This window comes from Peromyscus maniculatus, chromosome X (genome assembly GCF_049852395.1).
Source record: "Peromyscus maniculatus bairdii isolate BWxNUB_F1_BW_parent chromosome X, HU_Pman_BW_mat_3.1, whole genome shotgun sequence".
Classification (NCBI taxonomy): Eukaryota; Metazoa; Chordata; class Mammalia; order Rodentia; family Cricetidae; genus Peromyscus; species Peromyscus maniculatus.
The window spans coordinates 32,784,032-32,807,151 of NC_134875.1; the positions used below are offsets into that span (position 1 = coordinate 32,784,032).

At 34.4% G+C, this 23,120-nt stretch overlaps 1 protein-coding gene across 5 annotated transcripts in view; it reads left to right on the top strand.

Moving 5' to 3' along the window:
- Thoc2 (THO complex subunit 2) overlaps window positions 1-22,642 on the top strand; it is a 124,357-nt gene extending 101,715 nt beyond the window's left edge. The window contains exons 31-39 of one of the 5 annotated variants that reach the window (XM_016000141.3): window positions 4,346-4,776; window positions 4,972-5,030; window positions 6,408-6,524; window positions 11,125-11,262; window positions 11,589-11,658; window positions 11,740-11,900; window positions 14,286-14,362; window positions 14,820-14,865; window positions 20,196-22,642. In XM_016000141.3, coding sequence (XP_015855627.1) covers window positions 4,346-4,776; window positions 4,972-5,030; window positions 6,408-6,524; window positions 11,125-11,262; window positions 11,589-11,658; window positions 11,740-11,900; window positions 14,286-14,362; window positions 14,820-14,847 — 1,081 coding nt within the window. In that variant the 3' untranslated portion in view covers window positions 14,848-14,865; window positions 20,196-22,642. The remainder of the gene's footprint in view (window positions 1-4,345; window positions 4,777-4,971; window positions 5,031-6,407; window positions 6,525-11,124; window positions 11,263-11,588; window positions 11,659-11,739; window positions 11,901-14,285; window positions 14,363-14,819; window positions 14,866-20,195) is intronic. The other 4 variants (XM_076561613.1, XM_016000143.3, XM_076561614.1 and 1 more) reach the window with 4 other exon arrangements.
- The last annotated feature ends 478 nt before the right edge of the window (window positions 22,643-23,120 follow it).

The window sequence follows — 23,120 nt, forward strand, 5'->3', positions numbered from 1 at the left end:
TATTAGATAAATTTTGGAGAGTTATTTGCAATTCTTTATTTTAAATATCAATCTCCTGTCTGATACATACTTGACAACGCTTTCCCCCTCATTTTGTATGCTATCTATTCACTGTGATGATTGTTTCCTTAGCTGTGCAAAAGCTTAATTTCATGTAATGCTATTTGTCAGTTCTTGGTTACCATTCTAGCTCTTGGAAATGTTTTTCTGATAGTTTCCTTTAGCAGGTTGAAAGTTTCAATTCTTGTATTAAGGTATTTCATCATTTTGAATGGTTTTTGAGAGGAATGAGTTACAGAGGTCCAGTTTCATTCTTTCACTATGACTGTCGAGTTTTCCCAGTACTCTGTGTTGCAGCTACTATCTTTTTTCCAATCTGTGCTTTTGATACTTTTGTTGAAAATTAGGTGATTGTAGCTATGTATATTTATTTCTTGCTTCTGTATTCTGTTCCAGTGGCATATGTTGATCTACATGCTTGTTTTTGTGCCAGTAGCATGCTGTGTTTGTCACTATGTAGCTGTGGTATAATTTGAGATCAAGTATTGTGATACCTCTAGTATTGCCTTTTCTGCTAAGGATTGATTAGGCTACTCTGGGTCTTCTGTATTTCTGTGTGTGTGTGTGTGTGTGTGTGTGTGTGTGTGTGTGTGTTTCTAATTCTATGAAGAATTCATTTGAATTTTTATGGGGATTATGTTGAATATGTATATCAGTTTGGGTAATAAAAGCCATTTTTACAATATTGATTCTCCTAATCCATAATCATGGAGTTAAATTTTCTTTCGTTTTTAAATTTTACTTCATGGTCAAGGCATTTTTGTTTTTTAATTTTTATTTATTTACTTGTTTATTATTGAAAATAGACTTTTTTCATACAATAGATTCTGATTGTTTTCCCCTAGCCCAACTCCTCCTCAGTCTTCCTCACCCCCCCCCACCTAAATCTTTATCCTTTCTTACTCCTTCCCATTAGAAAACAAATGAGCATCTAGAAAATATAATAATATTAAAATAAGATAAAATAAAAACAAATCCTGGATAGGACAATGTCTTCAATTTGTCTCTTTTTACTACTCATTTTACCAGTCTTTTATTTCCTTAGGGTTATTTCTAAATATTTTGTTTTCTTTCAAGTTATAGTGTATGATTTCTTCCTCAGCAATTTCATCCTTATTAAATAGCATTTTTGAATTTTTATTTTACTTTGTATCTTGTTAATTTGCTGAATGTGTTTACTTGGTATAAGAATTTTCTGGTGTAGCCTTATGAGTCTTTTAAGAATAGGATCATGTCACATTTGCAAATAGAGGTGATTTGAATTTTTTCTTTCCTTTTATTTCCTTCATTTCATTTTCTTGCGTCAGTGCTCTAGCTAAGATTTTAAACATTATATTGAATGAGTGGAGATGGTGTACTCTGTCTTTTTTTTTTTTTTTTTTTTTTGAGACAGGGTTTCTCTGTGTAGCTTTGGAGCCTGTTCTGCAAGTCGCTCTGTAGACCATACTGGCCTCAAACTCACAGAGATCCACCTGGTTCTGTCTTCTGAGTGCTGGGATTAGAGGTGTGCGCCACCACTGCCCAGCTTTCTGTCTTATTTCTGATTGTGCTTTAAGTGCCTTTGAAGGTTTGTTATATGTTCCCTGTATTCTTAGTTTCCTTAGAGGTTTTAAAAGTGTTCTGGTCAAAGTCTTTCTCTACAGCTATTGACATAATCTTTTGATTTCAAACCCCAAGTCTGTCCATCTTCTGTATTACATTTTTTGAATCATTCTTGCATCCCTGGAATGAAACCAGTTTAGTCATGGTGCATGATTTTAATGTGATTTTTTTTTATTCTGTTTGCAAGAATTTAAGAATTCTGCATCTTGGGCTAGAGAGGTGGCTCAGTAAGGTCAGGAATACTAGCTGCTCTTCCAGGTTTAATTCTCAGAACCTACAGGGCAGCTTACAACCATTTGTAAGTCTATTTCCAGGGGGATCTGATGCCTTCTTCTAGCCCCTGTGAGTACCAGGCATTCATGTCATATACAGACATACATGACACAGGCATACATGCAAGGAAAACACATAAAATAAATAAAAAATAAAAAAAAACCTTTACATTTCACTTATTGGGAAATTGGCCTATAATTTTGTTCTCTGGTTGTGTTTTTATTCAGTTTGGGTATAAAGGTAATATTGGCTTCATAGAATGAGATTGGTAATGTTTCTTTACTTTCTGTTTATGGAACAGTTTAAGGATCTTTGGTATTGGCACTTCAGTAAAGGTTGGGTAGAATTTATTAGTCAATCTGAATAGTTCTGGGCTTTTCTTTGTTGGAAGACTTAATAACAGCTGTCTCATTGCTTGTTATGGGTCTATTTAAATTGCTTGTATTCCCTTGATTTAGTTTTGATAAGTCATATGTATCTAGGAATTTATCCTTTTTTTCTAGATTTTCCTGTTTTGTTCCCTGATGATACTGGAATCAATAGTAAACTCATCCTTTTCATCTCTAATTTTTATTAACTTGAGTCTTCTCTCTTGAGTAGTTTGGCTAGACATTGGCAGTTTTTTTCAAAGAACAGACTCTGATTGATTGATTCTCTATATTTTTCTTTTAGTCTCTATTTCATGAATTCTGCCCTGACCTCAATTATTTCTTTCTATTGACTGCTTTTTGGTTTACCTTGTTCTTGTTTTACTATGACATCATTGGACTATTTGAGGCCTCTCTTAACTCTGCAGTTTCTTTGTTGATTTTTAGTCTGAATGACCATCTAAAGTTGACAGTGGAATGTCAAAATGATCCACTATTACTGTATCAGGACCAGTGTGAATGTGTATGAACATTAATGTTTGTTTTATGAAATTCTCAGCTCTATTATATAGTTCATATGGTTTATGATTGTTACATATTCTTGATTCATTCATATATAGCTACATTATTTAACTGTTCCAATTTTTTATTTGAATTCTACTTTGTTAGCTACCAGAAGAGCTATGCCAGCTTAATTTTGGCTTTTACTTACTGGCTAGATAGAATCCTATCCTTTGAGTCTCACTCTCTAGGTATTTCTAGCAGTGATATGTGTTTCTTAGAGACAACAAATAATTGTGTCTTTTACTCTGTACTTTTTAAGTAACCTTTATCTTTCTGAGGGTTCTTCTTAATTTTATAGCATTTTTTTATGTGTTTTTGGTACTTTTGTAAGTTTATGAAGGCCTTTGTCTTCTTTTTGAAAAAATTTTGAATAGAGTCTCTGGTGATATATTGTGTACCCTAATAAAGTTTGCCTGAAGATCAGAGAACAGAACAAGTCACTAGATTAAACATAGATGGCAGGCAGTGGTGGCACATACCTTTAATCCTAGCACTCATGAGGCAGAGATCCATCTGGATCCCTGCGAGTTCAAAGCCACCCTGGACTACATGAGATTGACTCAGTCTAGGAGAGAAACAGAGCCAGGCAGTGGAGGCACACACCTTTAATTCCAGCACTTGAGATCTCATGCCTTTGCTTGGGAAGCACACACACCTTTAATCCCAGGAAGTGATGGCTGGGCTGAGGAAGGTATATAAGGCACGGGGACACGGGAATAAGAAGCTCTTGTTCAGGCTGAGGAATTGGTGAGGTAAGAGGTGGTGCCTGTGGCTTGCTCTGCTTCTCTGATCTTCAGGCAAAGTTTATTAGGGTACACAATACATCACCACCAGAGTCTACTTTTTATTCTGGCTTCTTCAGTCTATCATTTTATCTGGAAGTCCCCTAGATTCTCCTATGTGAACCTAATTAATCATGAGTGGAAGTATAGATGGTTGTAAGTGAGCAGTACAAAAGTCGTGTATACTTTGTCATATATATTTTGAAAGTGGTCCATACAACTTAGCAGTCTTTACTGATAGCTCCTTTAGTTGGTTTGTTGGATGTGTTTTGGGTCATTACTTTGTTATTGTCAAGGTTGTGAATATATACAAAATAATCTAATATTACTTATTATAATTATTAATCATTGAAAAATCACGTATTCATGAATTTGTATTGTTTACCTCATGTGAAGAAGTACTTACTTATCCTAAAGTTGTTCTTTATCTTTCTGAGGGTTACTCTTAGTTTCACAGCATTTTTCAAAGCATTTTTATTTGTTTGTTTTTTGAGACAGGATTTCTCTGTGTGACAGCCCTGGCTGTCCTGGAACTTGCTTTGTAGAGCAGGCTGGCCTCGAACTCACAGAGATCCACCTGCCTCTGCCTCCTGAATGCTGGGATTAAAGACGTGCGCCACTGCACTTGACTCCTTTATGATTTTAAATATGGGATATATTTGATGATTATTTGCCTTTTTTTTTTTTATTCTTAAGCAACAAAGCTGTTAAGGAAAATGACAAAGAAAAAGTGAAAGAGAAAGATAAAGAGAAAAAAGAAAAGACTCCATCTACAACTCCAGAGGCCAGGGTACTTGGTAAAGATAGTAAAGAAAAACCAAAGGAAGAGCGGCCAAATAAAGATGAAAAAGCAAGAGAGACAAAGGAAAGAACGCCTAAGTCTGACAAAGAGAAAGAAAAATTCAAGAAGGAAGAAAAAGCTAAAGATGAGAAATTCAAGACCACCATCCCCAGTGTAGAATCAAAATCGACTCAAGAAAGAGAAAGAGAAAAGGAGCCATCCAGAGAAAGAGATGTAGCAAAGGAAATGAAGTCAAAGGAAAATGTTAAAGGAGGAGAAAAAACACCAGTTTCAGGGTCCTTGAAGTCACCTGTTCCCAGATCAGATATCTCGGAATCTGAAAGGGGCAAGTGTACCTTTTTTTTTTTTTAATTTCTGTAGTTTTTCTTCTAATTATGCTTGTTAGTTGTCTCATTGTCTTGATAAGTTAGTGATTTTGCTTGTGCAACAAATACTTGATCTTAAAAGTTGTTCACTTTCTGAAGTGTTAGGAACAACTGGAAATATCCCTCATTCTGACTCTTTCTTTTTGTCCGAACAGAACAAAAACGTCGCAAAATTGATACTCATCCTTCTCCATCACATTCCTCCACAGTAAAGGTTAGTATAGCCTGAGGAAGGCAGCATCCGTATTAGGCTCACCTGTTTGGAATACCAATGTCCTGACTTCCTTCAAGTCTTGTGCCAAGTATACACTGGAGCCACTGGAGGTTTTATATTGCATTAGAAAATGAAATTTTTCTGTATTGGTGGACTAATTTTTCCTATTGAGTGTTTTTATTATAAAAATGTTAGAACTTCAAGGACCTAGCACTAATTTTATTGTTTCAAAGTGCAAGAGAAATTTTACCCAGAAGTGCCTCACTGCTTTAAGCAGTCCTTTTTGGAGTGCAATGGTAGCTACAAGCAAACGAATGTTTTCAGCAGAATGAAGCTATTTTTCGGCCTAAATATTGAAGATTATATAGCACTGAAGACTTCCTGAATGATACACGATAAACAAGATACCTCTGAATTCATCAAGCTTCTTGATGAGCATCATTCCGATGTGCCTTCTAAGAAGGAGTCTTGAAAGGAGTTCCATTTTAAAGTCTCCTTGGTGATCAGTTCTCCTGTAGTTGTGTTTATTCAGTGAGCATGCAGCTTCTGTTGTATCTTCCCTTGGAGGTTTGTTTATACCATTGGGTTCCCAACAAGTTGAACCTTGCGTTCCGATAAGAGCAGATGTGGCATCCAGTCCTACCACCCAGCAAAGAGAAATCCCAGGCATTCAACTGCAGCACAAAATCGTGGGTGTAGCCTTCTTGAAGAACTCAGGGTAGCCATTCCTTGCTCCATATTTAATTTTAATTCTAAAGTCATCTAATTTCATGGAATCTTTGAATTTGCAGTACGTTGAACTTTAAAAACTGTAAGTTAATTAATTCTTCATCCAGAGCACTGTGGTGGAATACTATAATTGGTTTCTTTTTCTTCTTTTTTTTAAACTTTTTTTTCCTCGTGAGAGGCATGAGATTCAAAATCATGGTACTTTGCAACAAAATATTGATTTCTGTTTTATAGAATATTTTTTGCTTGTAATGCCACTGAATTTTGTAGCCAGAATAAAATGTTTATATTTATTGGAGTTGTAAATGGATAAAATTTGAAAATCTTCTAATTAGAGAATAACAATGAAAATATTAGTCAATTTTCTTCCACGATGACCTTCACTGTTTTCAACTTTTGGTGGAGAAAAATGTTTTGCCTTTTTAAAGCCTCTTAATTACTTAAAGCTTAATATGAAATATGTGGCATTGACATTTATTTTTAACTTTCAATCAGAACAAAATTTTAATTTTATATATTTAATATTTATAAATTTTTAAAATTACAATTCTATTGTGTGGTTTTGTTTTTTGTTTTTATTGCTGATATTCATATTGATAATGATTTCCTGGAATTTATCCTCACAAGAAATAGCTGGTTTATTTCCAGGTTACAGACATACTTCCCAAAGTTCCTCTGGGTTCTGAGAACTATGCCAGCTCACCTGTCATCTCCATTCATTTTCTACAGGACAGTCTCATCGATCTCAAGGAATCTTCATCAAAGGTTTGAGTCTTTTAAAATCATGCCTAAGTAAACCAGAAATTCTTAACTTCTTTTATTTCGTAGATGCCACCACCCTAGTAAATTTTGTATGCTAGGATTGGTGGGAGGAAGCACTCTCTCTTTATATAGAATCACCTTATAAATTCTTACCACAAACAACAACAAAAGTGCTAGATGACAATGGTTCATTTTAGAGACGTGTGTGATGTGGCAGTATTTTTATATATTCTAGCTTGCTGTATTATGTATTTTTCTTTTATGCTTTAAAATCTGGAACCTTGATAAAGTTTGGAGAATGGAGAGTTACTGATTTGTTTGGGATGGGTGATAGGTAGACTTGTGTAGTTTCACAGAGCAAACTTGCCAGTTTTCTTACTTTGTTTATAGATAACTCAGAAGAACAAACAAGTAATTTGCTGCATTCATAGAACTTTAAAAAACTGAATCCATCTCAATCCATAAATTTCTTTATGTCTCCCTGTGCTAAAGTATCCTTTTAGTAGCTGTGGCATAATACCAGGTGATATAGTAAATATAAAATAATCATTCTCCTGGAAGGGAGGGAGTACTCAACTTGATGGCTATGTTTATATGTCAGTATTAATTCTTTCCTTTTACACTACTCTTCTGGGTGTTCTGATTCTTAAAAACAATGTGGAGTTTGTGTATTTTTATGGAGTTTATTTCAGTACTATACTTGAATTGTCTATTTTTCATGTCATTGTGTCTTATTATGAAATCTGTACCCTCTTTGCTTTGATTTTTCTAATTTATGTCTTCTTATATACTACATATGACTCTTTACTTACAGACCAAATGGAATTTTGAAATGGCCATATTATTTTATTTTTAAATGAAATGTCTATGAATTCTAAGCGAAGAATTACTAATTATTCAATGGTTTAGATAGCCAAAGTGCTTGTGTCCTAAATATATGGCATTGCTTTTAAGATAAACTATTATTTGAAAGATTATCCACTATACCATAAGTAGTTTGTTTTAAAGTAAAACCTTTTCATTGGCTATCATAAAAACATACTGCAGTATAGTGGTCTTTGCAGCCAGTTTGAGATTGTATTTGTCAGTCTTAACAATCAGTAGCTTGTGTGGGCTGTTTTATATCCATGGGCTTGTAATAGTCTTAATTTGTTAGTATTTATTTATTAAAGCATACATTGAAGTAGTTTGAATCCTGATGCTAAGATTAACTAGATTTTCTTGTCAGTGATGAAGATTATGGTTTCTTACATTTGTTGTGAAGATTATATTTTGTCATTTTTGCATGTTTAGATAATATTGTCTCATCTCATGTTTATAATAGTACTATGAGTTAAATAGGGCAGATAGTAGTGTCTTCTTGACAAATGAGAGACTGAACTATTTTCAGTGACATACAACTTGTCATTACTGAAAATGTGAGCTAAAATCAAGGTTTCTTGGTTCTTAACATCCATTTCAATAATAGCTATAAAGGTTTCCTAGCTTCTTCAGTGAGTTTATATAATTTTTTAAATGTGGCAATTGAAGTCAATTTTTCAACATTTTTTTGTACAAGAAGATTTTTGTGGGCATTTGAAATTCAATATATTATTCCACGTGGAACCAGAAAAATTTGAAAGTGACATATAATATTTAATTAAAATTATGAGACTCATTTCATTTTCAGATCCTTAGTATGGGATCTTACAGTAAGGTTTAGCCTCTCAAGACATACTTTAAATGAACTCTTAAAGCCTTTGGTAAGCAATCCAAAGTAGTATTTTTGTGTGGCAGCTGATTTTCTACTTTTAAATGTATAGAAAAATCTAAAAGCATTTGAATGGCTTGGGATAAAATTTTCCTGGACTTTGAGCAATCTATATAGCCTCACTGCTTCTAGGGCAGCTTTTACTTTCTAGAGCTTTTGCCATAAGATATATGTCTGTCTTTCATGTTACTTTGTTACTTGTAAATATAAAATTATTTCCTTGATTTTTATTTTGATATTTTTAAGTTATGCTTTGCCCCCAGTATTTTGTTTCTTAATAATTATTGGGTACTTTTACTTTCTAAACCATAGTAAAGTAATGCATGCATTTACTATTTTAGTGAGATTAAAAGATGACTAACCTAAAATAGAATCCATATATTTTGTTACTCCCATTTCCACTTCACATCTTTCTACTTTTGATCAGTGTTTTGGTATAGCAGTACTAGCAACTACATATAATGACAAGAGTGCTAAAAGCATGCTTCTATTCCAACCACGCCTTGATTTTGAAAGTTGGCTAGATTCCTTTATTCCCTCTTAATGGTCTCAATCTAAGGAAATAAAATCAAACTAGGAACAAACTCCTATAATGTTACATACAAGTTGTCCTAACACATCATTAACTTATTTGGCAAATATGTATTCATTGTATGTACTAGCCTCTAAGAAACATACAAAAGTGAAAAAGACATCTAGTTCTTCTGTACTAGAAATGATTATGTACAGAAATAAGTAACTTGATTTGTAAGGAAAAACCTGTTACAGAAATGGCAAATAAATAAAAAGAAAAGAATCCAGTAGAAGGTGAATTGCAGAGCTGAGAGATAGTTTAGGTGCTGATGGCTCTTCAGCTATTTTTGAAAAACCAAGACTTTTAAGGTAAAAGTAATTATTCATTCTAATAAGGTAAAAGGGATGAAAGTTAGGGACTACTGATAGCCACAGAACATTAGGTTGCTGTATGGTAGGATATAATTGTGAAGATTATGGAGCATGCTTAAAATGCTTAAACAAGCATGAATTCCACTCAGTAGGTGATGAGAAACTATGTTTTGTAGAAAAAGGTATTGTGGTCACAATTATTAGAAAGGTAGAGAGGAGGAAATGAATTGGTATATTTCTAAACCTAGAATTTCTGATTATATATCAGTTTAACTATTTGTCATTTTATGTCAAGAATGAAATATTTGAGCCGGGCGGTGGTGGCGCACGCCTTTAATCCCAGCACTCGGGAGGCAGAGCCAGGTGGATCTCTGTGAGTTCGAGGCCAGCCTGGGCTACCAAGTGAGTTCCAGGAAAGGCGCAAAGCTACACAGAGAAACCCTGTCTCGAAAAACCAAAAAAAAAAAAAAGAAAAGAAATATTTGAGTATTAATGCCAGAAGTCCTAGAGTAGTTTCTCAATTCCTTACACTCCAGAATTCAAGTAGGCATGGGTAAAAATGTTGTTTTGTGGGGGATGAGGATACTCTTATAGTGGGAGAAATGAAGCGGTACTTTCTTAAAGGGAATTGTTGAGTGTTTCAATAATATATTATTATTTGTCTTATCTAGTTCACAAATAAGATGCAGGAAAAGATGTGAATAAATTTCACAATTAGAAAAAAATCTCAAGTGTCATTTAAGGCATATTCAGCAGTAGTATCTGTTAGATAGGTAGTATCTTTTATGACTGTAGAATATTCTCTTAATCTTGTTATTGATAAACACTTTGTTTCAGTCATTCCTCAACTTTTAAACATTTTTTTTTAAGAATCCACTCTGTGTTGCTTTGATACTATTTCTCAAAGAACTGAATTGAAAATGTTTGGTGGTGTTGAAAGAATAAGTATTTAAGCTTTAAACTGATAGCCCTTTGTCTTGCATTTCTTTGATTATCAAAGGATTCCTCGCTGTAAAAGTATTTTACCATTCAGTCACTGTTGTGTTTCTTCTTAGGGTAGGTATATGTAGAATTATGTAGTTACATTATGAGTTCTAGTCATTATCCTTTGAACATAGCAAATGAAACAGGGTAAATGCCATAGAGTTAGAGGCTTATTTTCTGACTACTTCCTAAACATTTTCTTTTAGAGTGCATTTCCATGTTTCCAACTTGCCTAAGTAGAATTCTTCTCTCATTTAGAATTAGAATAACCTAGATGTTTGGCTATTTTTTCACCAATAGACCTTTTGACAGAGAATTTTTTTTCTATCACTTTCAGTCTTTCGAGTAGTTTAGTTACCTTCAGCTTACCTGATGGTTTTCTGAGCTATTTAGAACCAGTAAGGTAGAATTCACGGTTGTGATTATTTGTTAGAGTTACAGTGCTTTCATAAGTAGAGAATATGCATCAGTCTTTATATTTATAAAAAATATTTGAGATAATCACTGACTGGTTTATACCTAGGCAGAATGGACTTACTAGTAAAACCACGGCTAGGTTTTATTTGTATCTTTTTGCCCCGTCATTGACTGCTTATTTTTAGATGGTTAGACCTTCAAATATCCATGACTGCATAGGGATTTGTGTTTTGTCTTTTTTACAGTAGAAAAAGTCCAGTTGCTGTTTTTCACTTATGAACTCTTATATACTAGGGGGACAAGGAAGATGCTGGCTTATGAATGTACTGTGAAATGTCAGCTGAGGCAATAATGAGCTGAGTTAAAATGGGAATCTTTATAAGGCCCAGGATTAAAGCCTTTGTATATGTGTCACATTCTTTTATTTTAGCTCTCATAAACAAGCAGACAACTAGTTTTGACTTTATATATAGTTACCTATTACCTTTCATTTAATAAACAAATTACCAAAGGCTGCCAATACTGGAAAACTAATAATCTTTAGTAATATTGCCTTAATTTTAACAGCTCTACATTAATCATACTCCTCCACCACTGTCCAAGAGTAAGGAGAGAGAAATGGACAAGAAAGATTTGGACAAGTCAAGGGAAAGATCCAGAGAAAGAGAGAAAAAAGATGAAAAGGACAGGAAAGAGCGGAAAAGGGTTTGTAATTTTTAACAATTAGCTTGGAAAGCTTTTTTTCATGTATGGGAATTTGTTTTCTGCTTTTAGAAAATACTGGTTTATTCCATAGCAGTCTGCTTCAAGTTTTAACTGGTATTTCACCCTAGACTGTGTTTGCATTTTCTACACTAATAAGAAACTTCAGCTTAGTAATCTCTCTCCTGCCATTTACCGAGTATGTAGTACTACAAATATCCTCCAATGCTAGTTAGCTGTGACTTTCTTGTATAAAAGTAATACGTAGAAACAAAACAAAACAAAAACCATAACCCTTGATCAATGTAGTTCACAATTCTTGGTTCTAGGACCACTCAAACAATGACCGTGAAGTGCCACCGGACATAACAAAGAGGCGGAAAGAGGAGAATGGAACAAGTAGGTAGACTTACTACTACCTTGAAGCACTCATCAAAGTGAATTGGAAAAGCCTTTCATTATTCTCTTTTGTAATTTTAGTGGGGGTTTCAAAACACAAAAGTGAGAGTCCATGTGAGTCTCAATATCCAAATGAGAAAGACAAAGAGAAAAATAAATCAAAATCTTCAGGCAAAGAAAAAGGCAGTAGTGATTCGTTTAAATCTGAGAAGATGGATAAAATCTCCTCTGGTGGCAAAAAGGTAAATTAGGAACACAAAGGAACTGTATACCTTTTGGAAAACATGTATTTTATTATTTTTTGAGAATGTCATATATGAATACTGTATTTACATCATTTCTACACCCCCCGGTCTTGACTCCCAGTCTTCCTCTAAACTTCATGACTTCTTCTTTAATTATTATATTATTATAATACCTATATATGTATCTATAAATAAAACCTGCTGAGTCCTTTTAGTGCTGCTTATATGCATATGTGTTGAGGGCTGACTACTTGGGATTGGATAACCTGTCAGAGGCCTTGTCCTTAGAGAAGACTGATTCTCTCCCTCTCATAGCAGCCATTAATGGCATGTGACTCTTCACCTAGGGATTAGAGCCTTGCGAGGAAAATACTCACTCTTGTAAGTTTAGTGCCTTGGTGTATGTATGTATATTCCTGCCAGATAATCATTTGTTAGTTACTTTGGAATGGGAACAGGAGGTTTGGGAGTGGGCAGGTACTCTGGTTGGGAAATTTGAGCTAGATTAGTCCTAAATTACTGTGAAGTTAGAATTAGTATACTTTTGAAGTTCTTTTTCTCTCCATTTCACTCTCACCACTTCAGTTCTTTATGTTTGACTTTTTCTTCTACCCACAATTCTTTTAGTTTCTCTTTATTCCTGAGATATATCTATATATATATATAAAGTACATTCTGTTATATACTGATTGATACTCAAATTTCAATCATGCTCCATAAAATAATTGGTAAGCTACTACTAAGGTGTAAACTGTTTACAAAGCATTACTGTAAATGTTAAAAATGTATAGTGCATTTATAGTTTTTAATAGCAGTTTTAGAAAAATAAATGGTGGATAATTTAATTCTGTAAGCTTCCAAAGATAAGGCTGTTCCTTTTCAGTGTTTTTCAATTGAGATAAGGTTCACATAGAATAATAAAGTCATCAGTTCTCAACCTGTGGGTCACAGTCCCTTTGGCAAACCTCTATCTCCAAAAAACGTTTACATTATGATTCATAACAGTAGTAAAATTACAGTTATGAAGTAGCAACAAAAATAACTTTATGGTTGGGTGATATCACAACATGAGGAACTATATTATAGATTCACTGCATTAGGAAGATTGAAAACCACTGAATTAAGTAGTATGTATATTTTCAATATTATACACTTGGTATTTGTCTGGTTCCAAAAATATTTGAATTCTTCCAAAGGGGAACCCTAGGCTCATGATACATTGATTCCTCACTGTGACTTCCCCATTCCTTGGCAACCACTAGCTTTATGTCTCTGTGGATTTACCTATTTTTAATTATTTCATGTAAGTAGAATTATAAAATAATAGAGCTTTTTTTGTCTACCTTTTAAGAATGATTTTGAAGTTCTTTTTCCGTATTGTAGTATCTGCCATTATTTAATCTCTTCTTATGACTAAATAATATTCCATTATGTGACTATACCACACTTGTTAGTTGGTGGATTTTTGTTTTGCTTTGAGACAGGGCCTCCCTTTGTATCCCAAGCTGGCTTGGAGCTTCCTTAATACCTCAGCCTCCCCCTTAAACTCGCAGTTCTCCTGCCACAGGCTCCCTAGTGCTAAGATTGCAGGTGTAAGCCACCACACCCAGCCAGTTGTTGGATTTTTAGAATGTTTCCACTTTTTGGCTATTGTGAATAATGTTGCTGTGACCATTTGTGTGCTGGTATGAAATAACTCATTTGACTGTCTTCAATTATATATATAATTATCTACACACACACACACCTAGGAATAGAATTTCTAGGTTATTAGATAATTTTTTTTAGCTTTTTTGAGTTGCTGCCAAACTTTTCCACAGTGGCTGTATGGTTTGCTTTCGACGAGCAATATATCAGGGTACAATTTCTGTAAATCTTTATCAACACTGGCTACTTTTTTATTTTAGTTTAATCATAGCCATCCTAGTGGATGTGAGTGGTAATTCATTGTGGTTTTGATTTGTATTTCCTCAGTGACTAATAATACCAAATGTCTGTCTTTCCATGTATCTATATATCTTCTTTGGAGAAATCTCTTCACATTCTTTCACTGTTTTCAAAATGAGTTGTCTGCCTTTTATGGCATTCACTTTTAAGAGTTCTTTTGATATTCTGGATACTTGACTGCTATACATCTTTCACAAATATCATTTCCTGTTCTATATGCTATCATACTTTCCTGTGATGTATGAATGTTTTTGCTTTTGGAGGAGTTCAGTATTTCTATTTTTTTTTTGTTGTTGCATGTGGTTTTAGTGTCATATTAAGCAAGTTTTTGAAGAAAACATATGGCTGGTGAATGATAAAAGGGGATTTCAGGCTATTTTAAAGAAACGTATTTGATTTTTTTCCTTCCCCAACTAATTTCATCATTCCTTATAGGAATCCAGGCATGATAAAGAAAAGATAGAAAAGAAAGAGAAACGGGATAGTTCAGGAGGAAAGGAAGAGAAGAAACAATATCCTTTTCATCTTTATATTTCACTCACTGAAATAGAAGATTGAGACTATTCATATTTAGAATCAAACCTTTCTTGTATGTGGTCTAAATATACAGGAACTTATTAGTTGTAAAGTGTAGTTACCCTTCAGTGTATGACCTGAAAACAAGAGACTTGATCTTCTTGATTTTTAAAAGTAATTCTGTAGTGAACTGAGATGTTTTATGACACAAGTTTTATAGGCTCTGTGTATTTTTGTTGTTGTTAACCCTTTGTATTGTTACCACGAGAAAAAAAGAGGAACAGTGAATCTCTTGGGCTGGGGAGCATGGTGACCAGAACAGCAGAATGATCTGATACATAAGCAGAGTTCCTAGAATTTGAGGTTACTAGGCTGATCAGAACCAATTAGGCCTGGAAGTAGGACACTATTCTTCCCTGCCCCAAAGTTGTTTTCCCTTAATTTGTCATCTACTCATAAGTCCTCTGACAAGCACAGATAATGAACACTTTCAACCAAGGTGAGTATATTCTCCCCTCCTTTTCGTTTAGAGATACCCCTAAACGAGATCAGAAAATGGTAAAGGAACTAGATCCTTTTTGCAGGATACAGATACTTGAATTTTTACCTGAATATAATGACAGAGTCTTTTTGTATATAGATATAAATTTTACAGTTATTTTTAAACTTCACTTTAAGCTTGTTTTTATTTTAAGCTTGCTGATTAATCACTGAAAAAAATCAAGATGTATTTGAGAACATCTGGCTTTCTCTTTGCCACCTAGTACCATCTTTTCTGGATAATTAATTATGTTTTTAAAGCACTAGTAGCTCAATAAGTGATGGTGGTTTTTATACTTTACAGGTGAAGAAACTAAAACTCTGAAAGATTGCAGTAGGTCACAGAGACATTAGAAAATGGAGTTGACAATTGAAGGCATGACTTTAGTGTTTTCTGTTCTTTGGGCCTTTAAGGTTTTGTGGCTTTCTTTCTACCACTGCACATATTTTGCAAAGTTAGAAATTAAGTTCTGTACTTTTACTATATTTTAAATAGGCAAACTTGTTTTCAAGGTGATGCATTTGCTTTGTATGATACATAAAAATATTTTAAACATCTTACATAAATTACATGACCACCATAGTAGACAGACTGTTCATATCCCAATTGAGCCTGTTTTTTTTTTTTGTTGAGGACTTAAAGTCAGCGTCTGAATAGTTACTCTTGGACGTTTTAGGATTATTGATATAGGTTGATTTGTCTCCTCCATTAATGATTCCTGGTAGACAGAGTTGAAGTTGCCTTTGCTTTTTATAGCTCATTTTTGCTTTCATTGTAATGGTTACTTCTTAATAATATTACACATATACCCACTATTTATACCTTATCTCTAATCTGAGCTGCTCCTAATCACTTAGGGAACCAGGTATACAACAAACCCTACTAAGGTTTGCCTAAGGGTGAGAAATGTCTGGAGGGCCAGTTCAGTATAAGGATTTGGTTTAGGATGTGGGTTTTGCTATATTTACTTTAGTTGCAGTGAGGGAATTTGAGGTTGTCAAATTAGTGACCCAAGGAAGGGTGTGCTTTTTATTCATTTGTTTCTCCCTGCTTATTATCTGACTAAGTAGAGTGGGATAGGCAGTAGTATAAAAACCACTTAGCATTTAATAGTTTTTCCTCTTATTTCTCAAGCCCTGGCTTTGAACTTGCTATGTAGACCAGGCTGGTCTTGAAATCACAGAAATTCACCTGCCTCTGCCTCTTGATAGCTGGGATTAAAGATATACACCACCACTCCTGGCTAATAGTCTTTTTTTACTTTTTGATTAGGAAGATTGTAAAAGAGGTAGTACTACTCAGTCTTCTAGGCATCCTTCCTACTGTCTTCCCTGGGAAACTATGTATATTATAATATATATATATATATATATATATATATATATATATATATATATATACACTATGTAGTATGTAATACCATATATTATATATACTATATATTGTTTTTTATTGTAATCGTAACTTTTCTTTTAATTTGAAATTTTATTTAACATGCTACTTCTCCGATAAAGAAACAAAAAGCCTTCCTATCAAATTTTCATTAGGAATAGATCAACCATAGTCACTGACAACTTTCACTGTGATTTTTATGTATCTGTTTTCTCTCGGAACCCAAGTTTGTCTTGTTAGACATGAAGGTTTTGATACAGATTTTCATGATTTATTCTTATGCTGGCCGTGAAATATCCTTTGGGAACAAAAGGTGAGGGCTGTAGGATTGGACAGGACTAAATGTTTGCCTGGTAGTCTTGTGGTAAATCTTCTTGAACCCAATAACTGTTCACAGATACACCTAGTTGGTTGGCAATTATGTCACATATACTTTCTTCTGGGGCAGACTCTTAACTCTTGGGAGGCTGTGATTGATTTTCTTCTTCTGGTTATTTTCTGGCTGCCTCTGTGTTTGGTTTCATTCTGTAGTTAGGCAAGCCATTCTGTTTTTCTTTCTTTTCAATCAGAAATTCCTCATTTCCTATGGTGCTGTTGTCTATCTGCAGGGTGCATCTAACTCTGCTTTTCTTGCTCCCCTGTTGACTTGTTTCCTAATCTACAGAAAGGACAGAGCTGCTAACACATCACATTGCCATGATTTTATCCTATCACTGATTTGAAGATTTTCTTGTTGGTATTTAGAACAGTTATTGCAGGGGACTCAGTCGAGAAATGACATTGATTTGTTGTAGTTGTCACTCTGAGTGCAGACGTATTACAATGGTCACATTAGTATCAAGAGAATATTATATATAAATGTGATTTTGGATTATGTTCTTTTCAGAGTCTCTTGTCCTGCCCCCTACTTTTAGCTCCAAAACTCGTTTTTGTATTATTTTTTTACCTGCAAAATCTTTCTCCAGATACTCTCTCTCCTTGATTTAATCTCTTGACTATCACTAGTTGTTCTTGCCTTGATATTTTGTTTTCCTTTAATCTTTAAAAATCCTTGCCTGGCACTCAGGATATACCTCAATGGTAGACTGTTTCTCTAGCATGTGCAAGGTTCTATGTTCAGTCCCTAACACTAAAGTGGGGGAAACAAACCAACCAACCAACCAAATTAAATCATTATCTAACAGCCATCCTTTGACTTCTCAATTATTACTTGGTATATGTGTCCTACAACTCATATCGTATTCTATCCATACTTTAAGTCCATTGTATTTTTAACCTTCCATTCCAGTAAAGCCAAATTTATTTCTTACATCTAGTCTCAAATATATAACTTGATTCTTTTATCCTTCAAGTCTGATACTGCAAGTTTCCAATACTTGAACAAAGTTTGACTTGTTAAGTGAGGTCTTAGTCTCACACGGGGTTTACATTTAGAAAACATTGTTTTATTTATTTGTTGCTTGGTTTGACATAGGCTCTTACTCTGTCTTCCAAGCTTGTCAGGAACTCATTGGGTTGCCCAGGTTGCTGTCAAATTCACTGGCAATTCCCCAGGTTTGGCTTAGTTAGTGCTGGGATTATGTGCATGTGCAGTTCTGTTAAAACACAAGATTTAACATTCTTTAACAATTCAGAAAAGTTGTCCAATCAGAATTTCAGTTTCTTTTGATGAATTGAAACATTTGGCATTGTGTCCTGATTTCTGCTTGGCAGCAATGAAACTTTGACCAACATGCTTTCCCCCTAGAACGAGGCTTTTGTGGGGAGGGTGGTTTGTGGAGGGAAAGGCAGGCTGTTGACTCTAGCAATCCCTACATAGTAAACGTTGTTTCCATTATATCCTTAGCCCCTGTAGACAATTTTAGAATTCCTGTTCTAACCTTTCCCCCTTCTAGTCTGTACTTGGAAAACTAGCCCCCTATGCTCTCACAGATTTCTAACTTTAGGAATACACTGTCATTCCAAGGCATAGTCAAAATATGGTAGTAATCCATATTAGGAAATAAAGTATTTGCTGGAGTTTATTCCTCAGGAGCTAGTCATTGCTCATGTGTGAGCTTGTTCTAGTTACTGGTTCTCTAAGTGTGCAGCATATCCACATGTCTAGATTGTGATTTCTCATCAAATAACCAATTATTTTTCCTTATTGTCTGTGATGTTTATGCAGTCTGTTAGTTGTACATAGAAATCTGTGTACAGATTGTGTACCACAATGTGAAATGTTTAATCAATGAAAACATTGGTGAAGAACAATACTAAAAGAAAAAAGACTTCTCCCCCCTTGTTCTTGAGAACAGATTTAACACACACACACACACACACACACACACACACACACACACACACACACACACATATCAACCATTTAATATGTACAAAGCTCTTGTTAAGGAGATTGAAGTGATAGACAAAACTAATTTTCTTTTCATGAACATTTATGCTATTTGAAAGTACTAGTTGTGGGCTCTGTGAACCAATACTCATAAGCACTAAGTAGTTTAAGCCAGAAGGAATTATGTACTTCCTTGCCTTTTCTCTTCAAGTAGACACATACTCATTAAGGTGCTATTTTGTTTTGTGTTTTAACGGTCTTGACATGGAGGTAATGGCTTATAAAGAATTCTACTGCCACCTTTGCTTATGTGTGTGACTATCCTTTCTGCACATTATTTTATTCTGACAGGCAACCCTGTGTACAATCAGGTTTCAGCTTAAAAGATTCTCGAGTTTAACTTGGTGTTACATTTTACCTACACAGAACATTCCAGGTTCTGTGTTTGCTGTAAAAGTTCCTAAGGGCACCTGCAAGTGTAATGCTAGATTAGAATGCCTGTCCCTATGTCTTTTTCCTCATAACTTTTCTTTGTGAATGTTTCTTTGATATTCTGATTGTCAACTTCATTCTTATATGTCATTCAGCTTTGGACAGGGAGAGGGGATAAACATTGAAGGGGCAAATCATGATAACTTAAATGATAGTAAATGCAGGGAGCACATTGCTTTGGTGGTACCCCCTTTGAAGTAGATACTTAACCATGAGTTAGCTATTATTTTGGTAAGCTTGTATTTTATAGTTTCTCTTAACATTTTTATTACCATCAAAAAAGTCTATTTTATGAAACGTGTGAACTATTGAATCAGGTAAAAAGAATTGAGGATGTTGAGATCATTACCAATATAAAATGGTATTTATACATGTATTCTGCTCTCAGCAGAATGGAAGGCCACTTTCTGTTTTGTTCTATGTGGTATTAAGTACAGTTTATAGCTCCAAAAGAGTGTATGTGTGTAATGGAGGACAGCGAATTGAACTGAACCTGCAGTAGAAAATGATTTTGAGAAACATCAATAAAAGAACTGTGAAAAAGATAGGTTTCATTGACCCTTTAGATTTATAAGCTAATCTGGCTTATTTATAGTTGTTAAAGTGGTACATATTTATTTTTTATATAGCATTGTTTAAAAGTAAACCTAGAAGTATGTTGCGTAAGATTGGCATAAGCTAAATGTTAATGAGAATAAAATTGTAACTGTGTCGAGGACAGAATCCTGAAGTCTCAGGTTTGCTGCTCTTTCATCACTGTGTCTTCTTGTTGTTTTGGGATGTTTGAGACAAGGACACACTTTGTAACTCGGGCTGGCCTGGATTTCTGTATACGACAGGCTGCCATCTAACCCATGCTGATCCTCCTCTTATGCTCTCAAATGCTAGGGTTGTAGGTATGCTTGATAGCAGCTAGCTCTGCCTGAAGTTCCTTGAGCTTGGGAGTGGATTTCAAGTTGTAACCTCCAAATTTCAGCACTGAGTAGACTCTGAGGACACTGTTGAGACGTTGTGACTAACATCCAGTATCTTCTTTCCACTTGCTCTTGTACTTGCTGATTTGTCATTCCAGGGTGTGGACAGACCCCTAAGCTGAACGTCTCCCCGAGGAGGATGCCAAAGCTCCATGAGTCACTCTCAGAATAATATCTCCCATAATTAAGAGCTTCTGGTGCTGTCCATTTTATGGGAATCTGCTTTAAGTCAGAAGATATATACACACCACCATCCTTTTGACGAGACATTCCAAAGTCACTGATTTTCAGAACATTATTTTCACCTGCTGGCAATTTCTTGGAGCAAGGTCCCTGTGCATACAATTTTTACTTGAGATATGCCATCCAGAAGCAGCATCTAATGAAAAATTCACTAACTGACTTTCAGTTCACCCTTCTTTCTCAGAAAGGAGAGGAAATTGCCTCCTGGAACCAATTCCTTAATAATGTAGATAGGTTGCCTTTGTGTGTGAACTCTATAAGTGTGAAAACATTGGGATGATTATGTTGTTTGGAGGGTTTTGGCTTCTTGTAAAAATTTTAATTTTAATTCTAATTCCTGGGAAAGATCTTTATATGTTTTAACAGCAACAACATTTTTATCCTTTAATGTACTCTTAAATATGTCATTAAAAGTTTCCTTGTCCTTAAGGAATTATCATAATGTGACATCATCATGATTGAGACCCCATTTCTTACTCTGATTATGATCATGTGGCTACCATGATGTTCTTTTTTATTGGAACATTACATAGACATTATCATGATCAAGGACCCATTTCTTATTTGTTTTCAATCTAAAAAACTGAGATGCAGTCACCATTTGAAAGTGGACAATTCAGTGGTCTTCAGTATATCACTGTGTGGTGCAGTCATCACCATAGTCTAATCTCAGAGCATTTCCCTTACCTGCAAAAGAAGCCCCATGCAGGTTACCAGTCACTTTTAACTTCTCTTTCTCCAGCCACTGGAAGCTACTGACACATTTTCTGTCTATCCATTTGCCTGGTTTGGGACATTTCATATAAATGGAATCGTGCAATATCATGTCCTTTGGGGCCAGGGTTCTTTCAAATACCATCATGTTATCAAAATTTATCCATGGTGTAGCATGTGTCAACAATCCATTCCTTTTTATGGTTAAATATTCCATAGAATGAATGTGTATCATGTTTTGTTTACCCATTTATCAATTGATGGACAGGAACGATTATTTTTTTAAGTGTTAAAAGTGTAAGTTCAACATCAGTGTATCCAAAATTATAATTGATGATGTCAAGATTATACATGGTATGCACAGAATGCTGTGTAGAAATGATGTATAAATTATTTGTCAGCATTTCATGCAAGTGTGATTATTTTCTAAGGCCCCTTCTAGCTATGATTTTAGGAACTGTGTGAATGTAGTATTTTCATTAATAAAGTTTAATGCATTAAGCATTAATTTAAAATTTGAGAACAATGTTAGGCAGATATGAAATTATTTGCCACATGCTGTAATGATTATGTTTTGAATTTATTTCATTATGCAGTATTTGAAAAATGTCTACATAAAGGAAAGGAAATGAGTATAATTGAGTCAATATATTTTTAAAGCAATTTTTATAATTTAGCAGACATTGCATCTTAATATAATTCACTATTAAAATTGTGTCCTTGTGAAAAAAATGGATGTCATTTTTCTGTTTCTTTTGGCTAATCATGTAAAATAGGTTCCTTTCCTTTGCTACATGTTCTGTTTATTTTTGATACATTATTCCTTGCGCCTATAGAGTGTTGTACCTGTTATTCTTTTAATATTTTTCTCTGTATTCCACAAACCTTCTACCTTTCATACACAGAAAATAGAAAATGTTCAGTGTTTCTTAAAATTCACAGTGTCTTAATGTTTTCTAAGAATGGACAAAGACAAATATTTCATCATTTTCTGGGAACTTCATCCAGGCCTTTGTTATTGACAGAATTCACTGAGGTTTCTTCCTGAATGGTTTTTTTTCCGTCTTTTCTTTCCCATCTGTCACTCTCTGGCCCTTCCTCTCTGTCTTCTTTCCCTGCTTTGGCTTTCCTCCTCACTTTTTCCCTCAGCCTCTCCTTCTTGTATGTCAATATAACCAGTTTGTTTCTTTCAGGTGGAAAGGATGAAATGAACTCATACAGCTGTGACCAGAATTTTATTTTCCTGGGTAGATTTCTGAGAATTGTGAATGAAGTGAGCCCATTTCCAGTTATCCGCTTTATTGCTCCATGCAGAAAACCTAAAATTGTTGTGTTGTTTGTTATTGTACTTTAACTTGTTGCTTAATTTCTACATGTTTATTTTCAGTAATGGCTGAAAGTGTTAATTATTCCATATTTTAGCACAATGTGCTGCATATACTTCCCAATAAGCAAATAAGGTTACATGTGTACAGAATTTCACTTTTGATTAAATATTGCCTGGGTTTCGTCCCTCCCCTCATTTGAAATGCTTCCTTTTTAATGTTTGAAACTGAAAATAAACAGTTATTGAATGATTTTGAATTTACCTCATTTTAGAACTCAGTTTTAATTTATTTGGCCTGTGTTTTTTAAATATTAGTCACTAAAAATAAAGTGAAGCACTGTCTTCTGCAACGCCTAAGAATCGTTTTATATAGTATGTGTACAACATTAAAGCCTGTTCTACAAAGAAAATTATACCAGCGCTCACTTGTCCCTTGCCATTTTTTCTTGTAATTAGGAAAATCGGGGGGAGAAGAATAAAACAATTAATTGTGTTTTAATTTTACAGCTACCGGAGCTTTGTATTCCTAAACTTACATCTGGAAAAGTTTCACAGTGACGTTTTTAAGAGAATTTTTTATCTACTGAATTCTACCAGTGTAACCATTTTTTCTAAATAAACAATAGTTTTCTCAAATGAATATATCATTGTGTATATTGTTACTTATTTAGCATAACTTAGAAAAGTCAAGTCAATAATCTTTCAGCCCTTAATTTTTTTCATGGGCTATGTTGTTAAA